This window comes from Vigna angularis, chromosome 9 (genome assembly GCF_016808095.1).
Source record: "Vigna angularis cultivar LongXiaoDou No.4 chromosome 9, ASM1680809v1, whole genome shotgun sequence".
Taxonomy (NCBI): Eukaryota; Viridiplantae; Streptophyta; class Magnoliopsida; order Fabales; family Fabaceae; genus Vigna; species Vigna angularis.
Window position 1 is genome coordinate 27,650,714 of NC_068978.1, and position 18,379 is coordinate 27,669,092.

The following is an 18,379-nucleotide window of genomic DNA, read 5'->3' on the forward strand; positions in this document are numbered from 1 at the left end:
GGTCTAATATCATAACATGTCTCATTGAATCTTATAATATTTCATGAAAGAGAAAATTTAAAGAACATGAAGATTGTAATACCTGAGAAAAATGTAGTAATCAGGGAAAAAAAGGGGTGTTGAGACTTGAGTATTATTGTTTGGTAATTGGTGTTTAATGTTTAGATGTTTCTTAGAATTGTAATTGCTAAATTAATTATTTGATGTTATTATTAAAGTACAACACATGATTGATATGTTATTATTAAAGATAAAGATAATATATCTAGCATTCTTTCTCAAGTTGGTGCATACAAATCATATGGGTTAAGTTTCTTACTAATATAATCAATAAAGACTTAGTGAAAATATTTGCTTCTACACTCGAGTGACACCAAATTATTAATGATTTGCGAAGATGACATAGAAGATAAAATACCAACCTAGAAGACTCTCCTTGAACAACAAATCTAGGAGGTTGCTCCATATAAATCTCTTCTTACAAATCGTCGTTTAGAAATACATTATTCACATCCAATGGATAAAGAGGTCATTGTTGAAGAGTCATTACAACTATAATAAACTAACAAAATCATCTTTGCCACAAGAGAAAAAACATATATGGACGGGTCAAATGCAATAGTGACAAAAGGGATATCATAAGAGATAGTAGTGGAAAAAGCCATGGTTGAACAGGTGAGAAAAACCTTAAACATCCAAGATTAACCAATCAAAGCACCTGGAAAAGGAAAAAAGGGCAACCTCGATGCTCTGAATAGCTGCTTGAGAGGAGACGGGACATGCGACCACATACGACAAACTTGAAAGAAGAAAAAGAGCGACCTCAATACTCTAAATTGCTGCCCAAGAAGAAATGAGACGTTGAAAGCATATCCACAACTTCAAAAAGTGTTGAAAGCACGTAAAAGTTTTAATGAAGGCGTCGTTAACAACATGGTGGTCGCTTAGATGAGACGATCAAAATTGTGTGATCGTCATATAAAGATAATATATTTAACTTTATTTATGTGTATTAAAATCATATAGAAATATTTAACTTTACTTCAACCTTATAATATCAACTCATAAGAGATAAAACCTACACTTATCTTTAATGGTGAACTAGTGATAGATACATTATTACGAATAATATGTTTAGTTTGTGATTTTATGGGTGGAGAGATTATTATTCTATAAAAATTTTAAACATGTAAACATATCTAATATTTTAAAAAATTAAAATATATGTATAATAAAAATAGGGAAAGGGTTAATAAAAATATATTACATCAGGTAGGGCTGGGCATAATTAACTTAACTACACTAAACTATAGATTATCTATACTATATTAAACTATAAAAACTAAACTATTTTTACTGATAACTAAATTATACCATGTTGTGGTTCAGTTTTAAAAAACTGAACCTTTATAGTTACAGTGCAGTTAACTGCATAAACTATATACTTTATTTTATGCTTGTTTAATTGTTTTGCTCTTCTTCTATTTCCAACAACACAAACATAAAAAATAAAGGCACGGGTATATATATATATATATATATATATATATATATATATATATATATATATATATAATTTAGATTTTATTAATTTTGTTTTCTGTGACGACATGAGACAATTTTTTTTACGTCACTTTTATATATATATATATATAGATAGATAAATAAATAAATGTTCTTTTTCAGGTCTCTTAAAAAGTTAACTATTATTATAATAATTATTAAAATAAAATGATATTATTAAATTTATACTAAAATAATTATATATTTTTTTAAAAAAAACTAAATTTTATTATATTGTAATTATATTTCAAAAACTGGTAATTATTTTTATAACTTAATAAAATTAACTATAATTGTAAAAATAAAAAGATAAAAATACTTATGTAAATAATTATAAAATACAATATTATATATATATATATATATATATATATATATATATATATATATATATATATATATATATATATATATATATGAGAATTCAGAAAAAGGTGAGAAGAGAAGAAAGATGAGAGTTTTTATATTAAACTAGATAATTGTCAAAATAAAAATATTTCGAATAACGCAAAACAGAAATAAACAGAAATATTTTTTAGAGATTAAGTTTTTAATCTATATAAAATAATATATAAACAAATTTATATTATTAAATTAAACTATATTTAATATGAGAATCAAATTTTAGACATTTTATATTTTTAAATTAATAATAAATAGTAATGATAAATAATTATAGTTATTAATTTAATTTTAATAATATGATAAAATAGTACCAATAATATTTCATTAATTTTTTTAAATTTTTTATTATAATTATTTACTAATTCTAATTATATAGATTTATAATTTAATTTTTTTAAATGCTATGATGTTATTGAATATTAATTTATTTGTTTGTAATTATTAAAAAAAATCAAATTGAAGTAATTCTTTTAACTCTATCGATGATTAGCCATTGACAGTTGTACTAGTGCAAAACTACATTTATTTATTAGAAAAATGTGTATTGTAGTTAACTGAATTGTTTTGTAGTTAACTGAACTAAAAAGTAGTTTAGTTCAGTTTTTTTTAACTATTTTATAGTGCAGTTCAGTTTTTTAAAACTATTTTATAGTTAATTGTAATAGATTTATAGTGCAGTGCAAATAGTTTAGTTTGTCCACCCCTAACATCAGGTATTCATAACCGAACTAAGTAAGTCAACTAGATAAATTTAACCGAGCTAAGTAAGTCAACTAGATAAATTCATTGAATGTTGTTAAAAGACTCAATCTCATTAACTCATGAAAAATGTTATCTTCACCATTTGATTTTAGGGCTAGACCAAACCAAGTCAACATTACCTATATTTGGAAGCTTTATGGAACTAATACCAATCATATGATTTTGGTCCAATCTCTTTATTCCTTCAAGTTTGCCAAAAGCTATCACTACAATTAGGAGCCACACAAACATGTACCCTTCTAACGTGATATTTATTCGAATAAAAGTCATGATTGAAATCACAATTTGTCCACAATAAAAAGTAATAATAAAGTACTCGTCACCGATTTTATATGAGAAATTTTAAATAAAAAATAGCACAAAAATTAAAATCCAATTTTAGAGTGTAATATTAATATTATAAAATCACTTTTTTTTATAAAGGAATGATTATCTTCTTCTTTTTATCTAATATGATAATTCTATCATAAAAAAGAAAATGAACTAGAAATGAAAATTAGTTTGAAGAGTTTGGTAATATAAAAAAGATTGATGGAGTATAATTGTATCAGTAACATATAACTAATAAAATAAGATATTTAACAATATTCAAAACAAAAAATATAGAGAATTGTTATTATAGTTATTTTAATATATAATCACAGTAACATGAAATACATAAATATAATTTCAAAATAATTATAGTTCAACAAAAAAAATTAGAGGATTTCTTAAAATTCTAAGAAAGAAAGAAAAATAACCTAACAACAAGAGGATAACAATACATATCTGTCATGAAATAAATAAACTTGTGTTTCCTCATGTGCTCCAGTAAAAGTAATCATTTAAAAAAATAACAAAAAAAAAAGGTAAACTAATATGCAAAAGAGTTGACCTAATTTAATCATAAAATATCAATTTATAAATTAAACAAGTATAATATACAAGTAATATGTTCACACAAATAATTGACACTAAACTCAATTGTTTGGATACATGTCTTTGACATAGGATCAACAGTCCAATAACTAGGATCTCTTGCGACTCTCACCACATAACTCACTCTACTCTATTTGAGTTTGAATAGTTATTAGAGTTCATAATACCTCCAGTATGAACCTCCATATCTCTATGCATACACTAACAAAACCATAAAGAATTTCTCTTTGAAATTCCTTCAACAATCATCACCACATATCCATAATAATATCATCATCTTAATAAAACACTATAATATTCGTAATCATACATAAGTCCATTTTAATCGATCCCAAATAGCTAAATAGGGAAACAAATCCAACATAAAATCTTACACTCAATGCCAAACCTTTGGTAAAAGGTGGTGCTCAGCAACACTTCCAGCGCTTAGCGCCAAACCTTTAGCAAAAGGTGGTGCTCAATGCCATGTTTCTCACAAAAAGTCATGCTCAGCGACACCCTTATGTCGCTCAATGTTGTAGAACTAAAATTGCTCCAGACCTGCACTGGAAAATGACACTGAATGATGCCCTACTACCGCTCAACAATAAAGTATTCATATTTTATGGGGATCAATAGTACAAGAATGGTGCTCGACGATACAAGAATGTCGCTCAACGGTATATAAAAAAAATTCTTCCAAACTTGCACAATGAACTAACGATCAACACTAGATTATCACCTCTAAACGTTGTATCAGATATCAACTGACTAATTTCTATGATTTGGAGAAAAAGTAACCTATTTTATTGGTCAAAAACAAATTTTAATGTTATGACACATACCAACTTGCTCAATTGATCAAATATTAAGTTCCTCAATCAACACAAACTCAATCAAGATAAACCCCAAGGCAAACATCCAAAACAACCAAATTCAACCGATCAAACTTCATCATACAACTCAATCATAAAAATCACAAATTTCATGATATTTATAACTTAAAAACAATGCAATTAGCTTCCCTTACCTAAGAGACAAATAAACTTGCTTTAAGGAATCATAAAGTGCTTCAAGCTCACAGGATGACATTTCTACACATAGGAACAACACAAACATGACAAGGTACACCATTAGAACCATTAATTAGCAGAGACTCATATAAATGACTAAAAAGAAGCATGCAAGTTAAAGAACGTTCACATGCAACAGATAACAGAAATATGGTTGAAACTCAACTTACACGAATAGATAAACTAATTGGTTTAAATTTAAAAGCTTGCTTCAAGGATCAATCCTACGGTCTCGATTTTTCAATCAGACGAGCAGAGGTGAAGAACCTTTAGAGAGAAATAAGAGAACTCTAAAAAAAATTGTTTTTAGAGAGATGGTTTGTTTTAAAAATAAAGAAACTTCTTCAAAACAAAACCATTTATATTAAAACCTTTTAATATTAAAATAATTTATTTTTACTAGTTTTAAACTATTATCACTTCTAAAATGTCATTTTCTTAGTCTTTACAATAATCATTAAAGTATTTCAATAACAAAAAAGATTGAAAGCAAAATTGTAAAGTAAGAAGAAGTAGTTTATCATTATCAAATAATTAAAACTCTCTTATTGATAAAGTTGAAACTTCATTATTTCTCCTTTTTCTTATTGTTTAGATAAGACGATACAAATATAGTTTAGTTAACATTGCACATTATTAAATTTTTTATAAACTTATTTTGTAAGGGGTGTTTATGTTTGCTTGTGTAATAAGAAGATTTTCTAAAATTTTTATAAATATCAAACATCTCTTGAAAGACATGTTAAAGTTGTTATAGTCCAATATACATGTTGACATGTCTTTATTAGTTCTAGAAAGACTATTCGCCATGTATAATTATGTGCTTTACTCTAATTTGGTCTATCATACCTATGTTTGATAAGTCTTCTAACTAATAGGACATTGCATAAAAAAGATATATGCATTTAATGTTGAATAAATTACATTTAATGTATCCCTACATGGGTGCTTGGACAAACATAAGCTTGGTGAAAACCTGAAGTGAAGTTTTTCAATGTATATTGACTTTTTTCTCAACTATACATATAAAGCACTCCTTCAAGTTGAAGCATGCAAAACAAGCGATCAAAAGTATGAAAACACTATTAATTTTGTTGTTCAAATTTTTATACCTCAAGCTCCATAAAATCACTATTTGTTTTCATTTAACAAACTACAAAAAGTGTTTTAAGCTTCTATTTGTCAAAATACATTATTCTTTGTCTAGTAAGAAAAATTGTGTGATCTTTTTAATCACCTCTTTCTTTGTAAAATCTCTTACTTAAGAGTGGTTGTGTTCTAAATAATATTCAAGTCAACTATGAGTGATTGCGTTGATAATGCTAATTCTTACCATTATCTAAGCATCATTTTAGTAGCAAAATCAACTCTTCTTTAGCTTATTACTTGCTTAAATCCTCTCTTTTATTTAGTTTTAGTATTTATCTATATTTTGAGCTACATTACGTAAATAATACTCTAATCCCTTGTTTTTTGATCTATTTCGATGTTAGGAAGATCCTCCATTACATTGAAGAGCCTCGGTGATCCAGGAAGTCATTGATTTAAAAGTCATTTTCGCTTAAGCGAGAATGACTATCTTCTCCAAGAAGTTTATTCTCGCTTAAGCGAGAATAATTTAGCTTAAGCGAGAATTCGGGCAGTATATATACTCACGAGACATAAAGAAAAAGGGTCTTTGGTTCTTTGGAGGCGCGATTTCACGTCTGGAGCTCATGGAGGGCGTGAGGAGCTTGTAGGAACATCTCCTCCTCTTCCTTTGGGTCTCCTTCTTCTTCCATCTTCCATGTTTGTAAGCTTTAGGGTTCTCCATGGAAATGGAGAACCAGATTCATCTTGATAGGGTTAGATGTAGCCTATGAACTCTTGTGTAATGAATGATTGTTTTATATTTATAAATGTCTTTTCTATCTATTACTAGTATTCTTGTTTCCGATCTTAAAGCTTGCATGTAATGGGGACATTCATGACTTGATTTTGGGGTTTCATTGAGCCAGGGATGGGATATGAAATCTTGAACTGAAACAAGAGTCCTTGTGGGTCATTGAGCCAGGGATGGGATATGATTCACATATTGTCTTAGATCCTAGTTCTTAATGCGGGTTTGCTTGTTAGATTGTCCAAGGGATTGGAGTTTGATAAGGAAAACCTAGGCTCTTTCACCTAAGGGATTAGGGCTAGAGTGTTTTAGTGGATTGACTTTAGTAAATTGATAGAGAGGAGATGAAATTGGTTATACACAAGACTGCATTGGTGAAAACTAACCTTAACAATGTCATTTCATACCATTTCTAGTCTTTTCCATTTCCAAGTGCCTTCAATACCAAAGTCCAACCTTGTAATTACTTGTGAATTTATCTTTTTGCACATATTCTTAAGGGATCAGTTGTTCTTGAGTCTAGATGAGTTGTTAATCGCACAATTTTCTAGTATTACGAGTCTCTTGGGAAAACGATACCTGGTTTTACCACGGTTTATTACTTGAACGATTTGGTGCACTTGCCAAAGAGATTAACATGCGTTCCAAATAATTCTTAAGATGTTTAGATAAAAGTGATTACGTTTAAAAAATACTATAATTTTTTAGCCATGAGTGGTTGAGTATTCAAATAACACTTGAGTTATCTAGCTTTGAGTGAATAAGTTCCAAACAATAATTGTTATAACTTCATGACATTCATTTTGCTAGTGGAATTAGACCAAGTTGATCAAGAATGGAATGAATCAATATAAAAATTACATCATAAATCCTTTCTTTTCTTGAAGGTTGTTTAAATTGAATGTTATTAAATATGTCTTGAAAAAAGAATGAGAGCTATTAAAAAGCTAAGATTTTTCAAATATTTTCTTACATATCGTCTACCAAGTTCATAACTTGCATTTATCACCACTCCATTAGACACAACTTTGCAAATAAATTGAAATGTTTTTTTACATAGCTAAACCCTTTCTTCTTATGTTTCTGACATGTTTTTTTTTATAGATTGCTTACCCAAAAAAGATATCCTTTCATGAATGAGAAATGTTGGGTTGAAGAATATTCTTATTTCATGGTTGACAAACATATCAAGGTACCTTTTAAGAAGCATCATTCTCTTGAGAAAATTGAGTTGCTTAAATTGGTGCATTAAGATTTTTATGGTCCATTAAAGATAAATTCCATTAGTGTTTTGTTTATGATGATTGTTTCATAAAGTTATGGGTTTATGCTTCAAAGACAAAAGACTAAGTGTTGGAAAGTTCAAACAATTTCATGCTTTGATTGAGAGGTGGTCCTGCAGAAGTTTAAGTGCATTTATACTAGTAAGAGTTGTTAGTATTATAGATTCTTTGATGTTTTTTATAAGAAACATGATATTTAACATAGAAGACTTCTCCTAAAACTTTTTATTTGAATGGTTTAGTGGAGAGGATGAATATGGTGTTGATTAAGAGAGTGAAGTTGCTCACTAAAGTTAAGTTGTTTAAGTATTTTTGGGGTGTGACATTGTACCGTGCAATACATGTTATAATATTAGTCTAGTTGTTGCCTTGAATAATGAGGTTCCAAACAAAATTTGGTCTGGAAGGAATATGAAGTATGAACAACTGAGATTCTAACTTATATTCATTTTTTCACATTTTAAAGGGTAAGATCTAAGTTGGATGCAATGTCAGCACAATGTGTTTTCATTGACTATGTGTCATGGTGAATTTGGTTACATGTGTTTATGAACATGTTTAGAAACAAAAAAAACTTGTGAGAAGTTGTTTTGTGAAATTCATGAAAGAAAATGGAGCAATTGATGTTGAACCAATTCAACAACCTATTTGTAATCGAAATATTAGTACTTGAATGACAAGAAACATGATTATGGAGATGAGGTAGACATTCATATTGATGACAAAAATGAGGAATATGAAATGTCACACTACAAAATTCAAGTAAAACCAAAGATAAACAACAAGGTTAGTGATTAATGATGAAAAAAAAAAGTAACAAAACTTATCATAGAAAAAAAATATAATTGTCATAATATAAAGATACTAAATAAATAAAAAATCGACAATAATACATGTGCAAAAACATAAAAGTTAAAGATAACAAAGTGGGTAATAATTAGCATACTAACATGCTAGACCACCAACACGGAACAAGTCGAGTTGAAATATTTAACTTGTTAACCCATTTTGTTTTAACATACTTAATCCATTAAATTGGTGGACAAAAGACGAGACAAGCTTAATTACTAATATTTTTTAATTAAAAATTAAAATATAAATAATTTAAAAAATTAATTTTTATTTTATTTTAAGATGCAAATATACAATAATATTATAACTTAAATTATTAACACCTTCAAATTAAAATCCAATTAGTTATAATACAGTAATTTAATATTTAAGTTTAATTATTTTAACTTATCTAATTAAAAATAATTAATCAATTAAAAGTTTAGAAAATATTATATTATAAATATAATTTTAATATTTATTTATATATAAAAAAATTAAAAAATTAAAAAATAAACAAAATAAAAAAGAACTAATTTTTTTTTCTTAAATTCTACCACCCCGACCCTTTGACAAGCCAAGTCACCGTCCCTAATTAAAATAAACATTGCTATAATAAAAAATAAAAATTTAAAGTGCTTAAAAATAAAATTCTCATAATAAATTTTACAAAAAAAAATCACATTGCTACAATAATATATTTTTCTTTTACAGAGAATCCCAATTATAAGATACTAATATAAACCATTTTGAATGTTGAGTTCACCCGAGTCCGTATCACGCGGGTTAATTCCCCTAACCCGAAAGTTTCCACAATTCTCACTTGTCCTGTTATTACAGTCTTATATAACACCAACACCGACTCGCCCTCTGTCTCCCATTCAGAGAGAAACAAAATCAGCGACTGACTTAGCAAAGGAAAAAAAAAGAAAGAAAAATGAGTTTCCCTTCTTCCATGAACGCCGTTACCCTTCTTCTCTTCTTCCTTTTCGTTTCCGTATTAGGTATGAAATTCTGCTCTTACTCTTCTTCGTCCTTCCACGGTCAAATCTCCATCTCCTCTTTCTCTCGTTTTTCTCTTCGTTCCGCAATTGCTTAGATCTCGCCAATGTTCCGCTTCAATTCATCAATTCTTATGGTTTCTCGTTGTCACTGATAATTTCTTTATCGTTCTGACTTCTCTTTTTTATTTCTGTGGTTAAGTTTGTGCCAAGAAGACGGGTGATGTGACGGAGTTGCAGATAGGCGTTAAGGTAGCCTTTCAAATGTTACTCTGGTTAAGATCCATGGCATTTTTTTATAGTTTATCCTAGAGCTTTTGAATAGTTTGTGCGGAAAAGGAGTTTGCGTGTTTTTTTTGTTAGAATTCGTTGTTTTGGTATGTTTTTAGAGTTGATAATTTGATTATAATGGATGTGATGGGTGTATTCGCCGGTGAGTGTGACAACATGGAATGATCGGTAGTTTTGTAGGAAATGGAACTGACGAGTGTTGTTTCCTTGTCTTAGCTGCAAAGTGAAAGGTTATTATTTATTTATTTTTGTATAAAAAATGTTAGTACTTACTGATTTTATGGCATCAGGGGTGCTTGAACATTTATGTATTGTTTTGTGTAACTTGATGTTATGTGTGTTCAAGTGCCGGGAAAAGCCTTGTACGCGGGTTTGAAATATTCAATGTTATTGTTTTGAGCATTTGGAATGGCTAAAGAAATAGATTATCTTTTAGGCTATTAGGTAAAATAGTACTTATTTTGTTCACAAGAAAAAGAAAATTGTTGTGGTATGCTCGGCGGTTTGTGAGTTGGTGATTTAAAATAAAGTATGAATAGTGATTGGAATCTGGCTATGGCTTTGAATGAGGTAGTGGTATAGTGTGATAGGGGACAGTGCCGGCCTTGCAAAGGCGGACATTTCAAGGGCTTTACACATATATGTTGTCTGCTGCTTGTTCTCAAGTTCATTGTGGTAGATAGCATAGACAAATTGTTGGTAACTGGTTAGGATGGAAATGAAAATTTCTGGTAATTTAATGTGGAGGTTGAAAACAGGGAATACGTCATGGTTTCCCCTGTGAATGATGCAAAAAATTTTATTCCCAGAGATACTGAAGTTGTTGCTTGTCAATATCTGTTAGCAAGGTTATTTTGATTGTACATTCGATGAAACCGACTTTATGCCAGCGTGTTTGCATACTACTGATGCGCTGCCTCTTTTTGCAGCATAAACCAGCAACATGTGAAGTTCAGGCACACAAAGGTGATAAAGTCAAAGTACACTATCGGGTAAGTAATTTCTCAAGTTTATGTCGTGAGGCTGGAGGATGGTGCAGTTTAGTGAAACCTTTTTTAAGTAAAATGTTTGTTGAAAGGGAAAAGGCTCCAGTGTCTTTGATGAAGTTACATATAATAAATCTGAACAATAAGTATTTGGTGCATAATATTCACTCACCATTCATCAATAAAATTAACTCTAATTGAATGTATTATATTACGTATAATGAGCAATTCATAGTACTATAATATCTGTAGGCGATTGTAGTTTCCCTTTCATGTTGAACGTGCCTTATTCTGGTTTTCAACAGGGATGGATAATATTACCTTATTGTTAATTTCCTGAATTGTTTTCTGTGCAGTTTCCATGTCATTTCTAGAAGTAACATTGTTCTTGGTCTATCTTGGTGGTTTATTTTGTTAATTCATAATCTGAACCTCGCCTTTTAATCTGGGAAATAATCTGACTACCCATTGAAAGAAAATGAGTGGGGGTAAGGCATCAATGACATAATCACAACTGGAAATCACCTTGATCAATTTCGATGGTGTGCTATTTGTGTATCGTTGCTTTTGTTTATATGGAGTTTTTATTTTAGGTGATCGACATGATACACCACAGGAAAGCATTTTAAGCTACATATTCTCTAACTAATTATTATTTTCAAATCTCATTTCATTTGTTAATGTGATGAGGTATCAATGTATTCTCTTAGTTTTGTTGATCGTATCCTTGCATGTGTTTCCAGGGAAAACTCACTGATGGAACTGTTTTCGATTCTAGCTTCGAAAGAAAAAATCCCATTGAATTCGAGCTTGGTGCTGGTCAAGTGATCAAAGGTATGTTGTGCACAAACAATTGAAGGTTTTTAAATTTATAGTTTCATTACCAATAAAAGTGGTTATCGACTAGCTACTGAGCTTGTTTCCTTATTTACTGAAAGTGGAAGTTATTGAGTAGATAAAATAAAGGAGAGAAAGAAAAGATGCTGCAAACTGTAAAGAAACTGTATGCCAGATGACATTTGTGAAATGTAATGAGTCCTGGAAGTTGGAAATACAGGAGAACCTTTGTACAATCAATTATTGACGATTGATTGTATAACACTGGATTTGGACGTTTATGAGGCATGCAATATGCAAAATGTCACCTTGTAGTATCATTGTTTCCCTTATCATCTTCATGTCCTCCCCCTGCTCTTTTTAGTATCTTCTGTTATCAGCATTACCATAAAAATGTAATTATGAGCTATAATTTATACTGATATAGTTTCGAATATGTGTCTTTTATTACTTAATTAATATGCACGGGTGTATTTACATAATCATACTTGTATGCATCGCAATTTTATTACAAATTACTGGTTTATGATTGATGGGAAATCTTTCAAGATAGAGAGGATTTCATGTCACTTCGTCTCTCTGCAGGGTGGGACCAGGGATTATTGGGAATGTGTCTTGGTGAGAAGAGGAAGCTGAAAATACCATCAAGACTGGGCTATGGAGATCAGGGTTCCCAACCCTCTATTCCAGGTAATTTATCATGTTGATAATGATAGTAATGCTCTATCCTCAGCATTCATTTCTAGTTAGTAAAAGTCATGTTTGACAGCTAGATATTTGATCAGATTAATCCCCCGGTGTACTTTAGTAGTTCTGATTCTTTTCCTTTAAAGATATAGGGACGTTAGGTATCAGAGAAATTTTTTCATACTTCGAATTATAATTTTTGAGAATTATGATTATTGTAGTGATTAAATTTTATTTGGTTAGTAAAAGAGTATTATACAAGTTTTTTTTTTTAGATCAAAAGAGTTGTTTATCCTAAAATGTTAATCTATTAACATGTTAAATTATTTAAAAAGAGGAAATTGTATTTTTATCATTCAAGTTTTTATTTCAATTTTGGATATTTTAGATTCTCATCTTTCATAGAAATAAACTTCTTAAAGAAACCTGCGAAAAAATTATTTCCCAAAAACGTTGTTTCCTTTTACTTTTTTTAAGTTAAATCAAACTAAAGAAACATTGTTTTTCGTTTTCAGATTCTTGGCAACATCTCTTTCTATGTTGATGTGTGTGTGTTTTATCATATTTTAATTACATTGCCATACGAGTTTAGTTATGATACATCACGAGTTATAACTCGCAGGTGGTGCAACACTGATATTTGACACTGAGCTGGTGGGAGTGAACGGTGTAAGTTTGGATGAAGAGGATAAGACGGGCTCTGAACTGTAGACAAATAGAAAGAAATGGAATGTTGAGACTGTTTGCTATCTTAGCTTATTTTTGTTCTTCAATAATGATTATTTTTGTTCTATAATGATTTTATGACCCGAGGTTTCACTGTTTAATTCTGAGCTTAATTTAGAAAGATTTAGACTCCCTTCCCGTCTTTTATATTCTTCTCACCCTACTTTTTAGTAGTGATCAAGTATATCTTTCACTACTCTTTTTAAAAAATTGCTTTGTTATGGAAAATTAAAATATAATTATTCATTGTTTATATATCATAATTATTTATGATGAATAAGAAATTATTAAATTTTTATTAATAACATCTAAACGGACTTATGAAACAAATTAACAATTTTGAAAACAATAAAAATGTAAAGTTTAATTTCTGAAATAATAATTATTATGCAATTATTAGAAAAATAACATGTGTTAAAAACATTCAAGTTAATAAGGTTTGTTTACAGTTAACATGATATTTGATTAGAAGAAAAAATAAATTTTTTAGTTGTATGCAGTGCTATATTTGTTTTTATTAAATTATTTTGTAGGATAGTGGAAGAAAATTATTTTATAATTTCGATCGTAAAAAAAGTAAGAATAAAGATAAGAATAAAAAATAAAATAAAATTTGAGCTATAACATTATTATAATAGAGAAATTGGTGTTGTCTTTATCTTTTCTATTATTCTAATGATAATTATTGGATCTTTGTGAGAGTATATTATGGGTCGTTAACAGTGCATAATTAATGTGAAATTGTATATAAATGAACGTATTAATTTCAAAGTCCTAACATATTTGGTGCATAGAAAAATATCTAGTTGAGAAGGAAAAATATTGTATATATAGGAAACTTGTTGGTAAAAAATTGGGAAGAGACATGATGATGTATGTATTCTTGAGATGAAATCAAAGAAATTATTTTGTTTAGTAATTCTTATTAAGTTTATCAAATAATATTGAATGAAATATTATTTATAAAAAGTAGCGTCTAAATAATTGAATATACTAAAAGATAACATTAAATAATGTAATGTTAAAATAATTATTTATCCAAAACATTAACATTTGAAATTTAAGACATATGTCTAATCAAATCATAAAGCGTCTAAACGATAAATTTGCTCATACATAAAAAGTGTAACATTATGTAGACATCTCTATTAAACAAACATCTAGAAAAGATGTCATATACATCAATTTGCCATTAAGCGATGTTTTAATTAAATGATGTTGTCATATGCAAGAGCTCCCTGAATATGTAACGTGTTTGATGATCATCAACAGTTAAAACAATTAATATTTTACGAAAAGGTGCCTTTATGCTTTCATGCCTCGTTGTATTTTGTGTAGGAAATGACCGCACGAAGCTTCATTCTAAAGCTTTGCACAAAAATCAAAAAGACGTTGAGAGATAAGAAGATATTCGTAAAATGTTTTCTTAATGCTTTTAACTCATAAATATCGTACAAGTTATTGGTGTTGTCTTTATCTTTTCTATTATTCTAATGATAATTATTGGATCTTTGTGAGAGTATATTATGGGTCGTTAACAGTGCATAATTAATGTGAAATTGTATATAAATGAACGTATTAATTTCAAAGTCCTAACATATTTGGTGCATAGAAAAATATCTAGTTGAGAAGGAAAAATATTGTATATATAGGAAACTTGTTGGTAAAAAATTGGGAAGAGACATGATGATGTATGTATTCTTGAGATGAAATCAAAGAAATTATTTTGTTTAGTAATTCTTATTAAGTTTATCAAATAATATTGAATGAAATATTATTTATAAAAAGTAGCGTCTAAATAATTGAATATACTAAAAGATAACATTAAATAATGTAATGTTAAAATAATTATTTATCCAAAACATTAACATTTGAAATTTAAGACATATGTCTAATCAAATCATAAAGCGTCTAAACGATAAATTTGCTCATACATAAAAAGTGTAACATTATGTAGACATCTCTATTAAACAAACATCTAGAAAAGATGTCATATACATCAATTTGCCATTAAGCGATGTTTTAATTAAATGATGTTGTCATATGCAAGAGCTCCCTGAATATGTAACGTGTTTGATGATCATCAACAGTTAAAACAATTAATATTTTACGAAAAGGTGCCTTTATGCTTTCATGCCTCGTTGTATTTTGTGTAGGAAATGACCGCACGAAGCTTCATTCTAAAGCTTTGCACAAAAATCAAAAAGACGTTGAGAGATAAGAAGATATTCGTAAAATGTTTTCTTAATGCTTTTAACTCATAAATATCGTACAAGTTATTGGTGTGAAAAAGCACTGCTACTCTACAACATAGATCTGAGTTTGATCAAGCTACCTAAAAAGGCTAAGAAGACTATCTGAAAATCACTCTATGTCCAACAGTCATCTCTTGTTAAAGTTTATACAAAGATGTCTCATAAAAGAGAAGAAGATAATGGAAGAGTGCACAAGTTAGAGCAAGAGAGAATGTGAAGAATAAGAGAGATGAGCAAAACGAAAGAGAAGAAAATGAAAGAAAAAGAGAGTTATCATTGCATACTTACCTTGTTACTCTATCTTCAAGATCATAATGTCAAAAGCTTCAATTCAAAGAAAAGTACAAGAAAGATATCATTGAATATCTTCTCCAAAGGCCTATCTTCAAGCTCATGGCGTCTAACGCTCATACGAAGAAGGTGAAAATAGAAAAGAAAAGGATAGAGAGAGATCATGCACGAGTAAGATCATTAAACATTAGCTCTACTCTACCTCAAAACTTATATCGTCTAATGCTCTTCAATCTAAGAGAAAGAACTTCATAAGTTCACAGATTGTATTGTATTGGTCCTCTCATTAAGAGTAACTCAAATATGTATTTGTAATCAAACATTAAATGTGTTTGTATTAAATCCTTCTCTTGAGTTAAATATTTTAGTCAAGATTGACTAGGGAAACCATGAGTGGTTGACAATGCCTAGTGTAAACCAGACATGATTATAATACTTAGAAACTAATAGTGGGTAAACTTGGACTAGTCAGGATTGACAAGGGATACTAGGAGTGGTTAGAATACTTGGATAGTAAGAATGGTTAAACTTGGACTAGTCAGGATTGACTAAGGGACTAAGAGTGGTTAGAATATTCAGTGTATACCAGGAGTTGTTTGTACTTGGTTGTGATCTTGGATAAGATTAGTGGAACCTCTCAAGAGTTCTTGAGGGAGACTAGATGTAGCTAAGGTTGAGTGAACCAGTATAAAAGCACATGTGTTATTTTCTTTTCTATTTGAAACGTTTTCTTAAAATGCTTTATTGAAAATACAATTGTCTAACAGTTATAGCAAATTGTTTAACCCTTGCTATAGTTTATAAGCGTTGTTTTGCAGAAGAGTTTAGAAATTGGAGGTTGTTAAATATTGGACTAACCAAATGAATGGTGATGAAATTGTGGAACATACGAAGAAGACCCAACATGTCGATAATAACTTTATGGTTGGGGTTGCTTAGGAAATGTATGTATGTGGTTTGTCGTATTATTGAAATAAATAGAAAATGTTAGATAAATAAAAATAAATTGTAAAAAATTGTTAAGAAGTCAACTTACAACCCCAAAGAGACCTAAGCCTAATCCACAAAAGGAATTGACAATATTCTTTACCAAAAATCTTAAAACAATTGGTTTATGGGCTTCATACATATGTGGTACTCAACTTTCTCATATCTACCTAATGTGAGACTTTGACTCATACTTGAATCTAAATATATAACATTGAAAATCATTTTAGTTCCTTTTAAGCACATAATAATATATTTACATGTTTGTACAAAACAAAGGTATTTTCGCACTAGTTCTTTCTGATTTTACAAATCACAATGGAATGGATGAAGGAATAAAACTCAAAGTTAGTGAAAATAAATTGAGGAGGAGTTCATTTTGGAGTAAGATATTTTTTTGATGTCATCCACCCAACAAGTTCATTCATTTAGTTAGTAATGCCAAAATATTCAATTTGAACTTTCAAAAGAAATGTGTTTCAATTCAAAATAAGTTACTTATAGTGTGACCATTGGCCAAAATTATACATTTGTGGTCATCAAATCCAAACACATATGTATAGGGATGACAAAAGAAACCTGCAATAGAATTTGGGACTGAGATAAATCATGTAATGTAAATGGTTGCAAATTGTACAACAATATGTTTTGGACACAATTGTATAACATTTTACTTGTCTTTATATTGTTAACAATGTTCAAGACACCTTCTCATACATTTTGGAACATGTATTTACAATCTCAAGCCATGTATTGATGATTTCAACTATTTCAAACTAATAGTACAAGTTGATAGGGCATTTTTATTCGAAAATATCATAACAATTTTGTTAACTATAATTGGTTTAGATAAAAATCGAAACACATTTTCTTTAGCTTTTAAAATTACTGAAAGTAAAATAGAGTAAGTTACAATATGATTCTTTCAATTGTTGTAGGCATACATCACATCTCAACCAAATATATGTATGATAACTGACAAAGGAACAATCATATTGTTATCATCATCAAAATCTCCCTAAGTTGGTTTGGGAATGAGATGATATTGTCTCAACATACTATTGCATCAATCATAAAAAAAATTATGAGTTGAAGAAACAACTAATAAACATTAGTATATTTATTCCTTAACTTCCATTGCTTAATATTGAATCAATCACAATTTATTTATATAATTTTATTTATTACATTGCCATAGGTTATGAAATGAAACAACCCACTTTTCAAGCTAAGTAAACAATAATGAGATTAGAATTATGATGAGTAGTTTCCTATATAAGATAAAATACCTTTAGAAAAGTTAAATATATGTACATATGACAACAAATCTAGCCAAGTGCATGAACTTTATTTTAAAGAGAACACCATCCTTATCTATTTGTGTTCTTGCTAAAACAACTTTAAAAGAACAAAATCATAGTTTGTTGAATGAAAAAACAAGATAGAATACGAGGAGTTTATCAATATTTTGAAAAACATTATTAATTTATTAAAAAGAAAGTGAAAATTCATCATTTGTTATGCTCAAAGATATAATCGACAAAATTCAAAGTTAGATGTTTACAAGATAGCCACTCCCCAACTTAGACACCGACTTATATCATTCACAAAATATAAAACGATTG

The 18,379-nt window shown here is 28.9% G+C and overlaps 1 protein-coding gene across 1 annotated transcript; it reads left to right on the top strand.

The window, feature by feature from the left end:
• The first annotated feature begins 9,538 nt into the window (after positions 1–9,538).
• Positions 9,539–13,354, top strand: LOC108346340 (FK506-binding protein 2). The gene is made up of 6 exons (XM_017585405.2): positions 9,539–9,697; positions 9,897–9,946; positions 10,915–10,977; positions 11,715–11,805; positions 12,394–12,498; positions 13,118–13,354. The coding sequence occupies exons 1-6, from the start codon at positions 9,631–9,633 to the stop codon at positions 13,204–13,206; spliced, it is 465 nt and encodes a 154-aa protein (XP_017440894.1). The 5' UTR covers positions 9,539–9,630; the 3' UTR covers positions 13,207–13,354.
• Positions 13,355–18,379: the final 5,025 nt, after the last annotated feature.

What these genes read in the sequence shown, in the direction of transcription:
- LOC108346340 (XM_017585405.2), top strand. Translation starts at nt 9,631, where the DNA reads ATGAGTTTCCCTTCTTCCATGAACGCCGTTACCCTTCTTCTCTTCTTC. An exon ending in AAGTCAAAGTACACTATCGG is followed by an intron (nt 10,978 to 11,714) that starts GTAAGTAATTTC and finishes ATGTGTTTCCAG; the next exon opens with GGAAAACTCACTGATGGAAC. An exon ending in TTCCCAACCCTCTATTCCAG is followed by an intron (nt 12,499 to 13,117) that starts GTAATTTATCAT and finishes TATAACTCGCAG; the next exon opens with GTGGTGCAACACTGATATTT.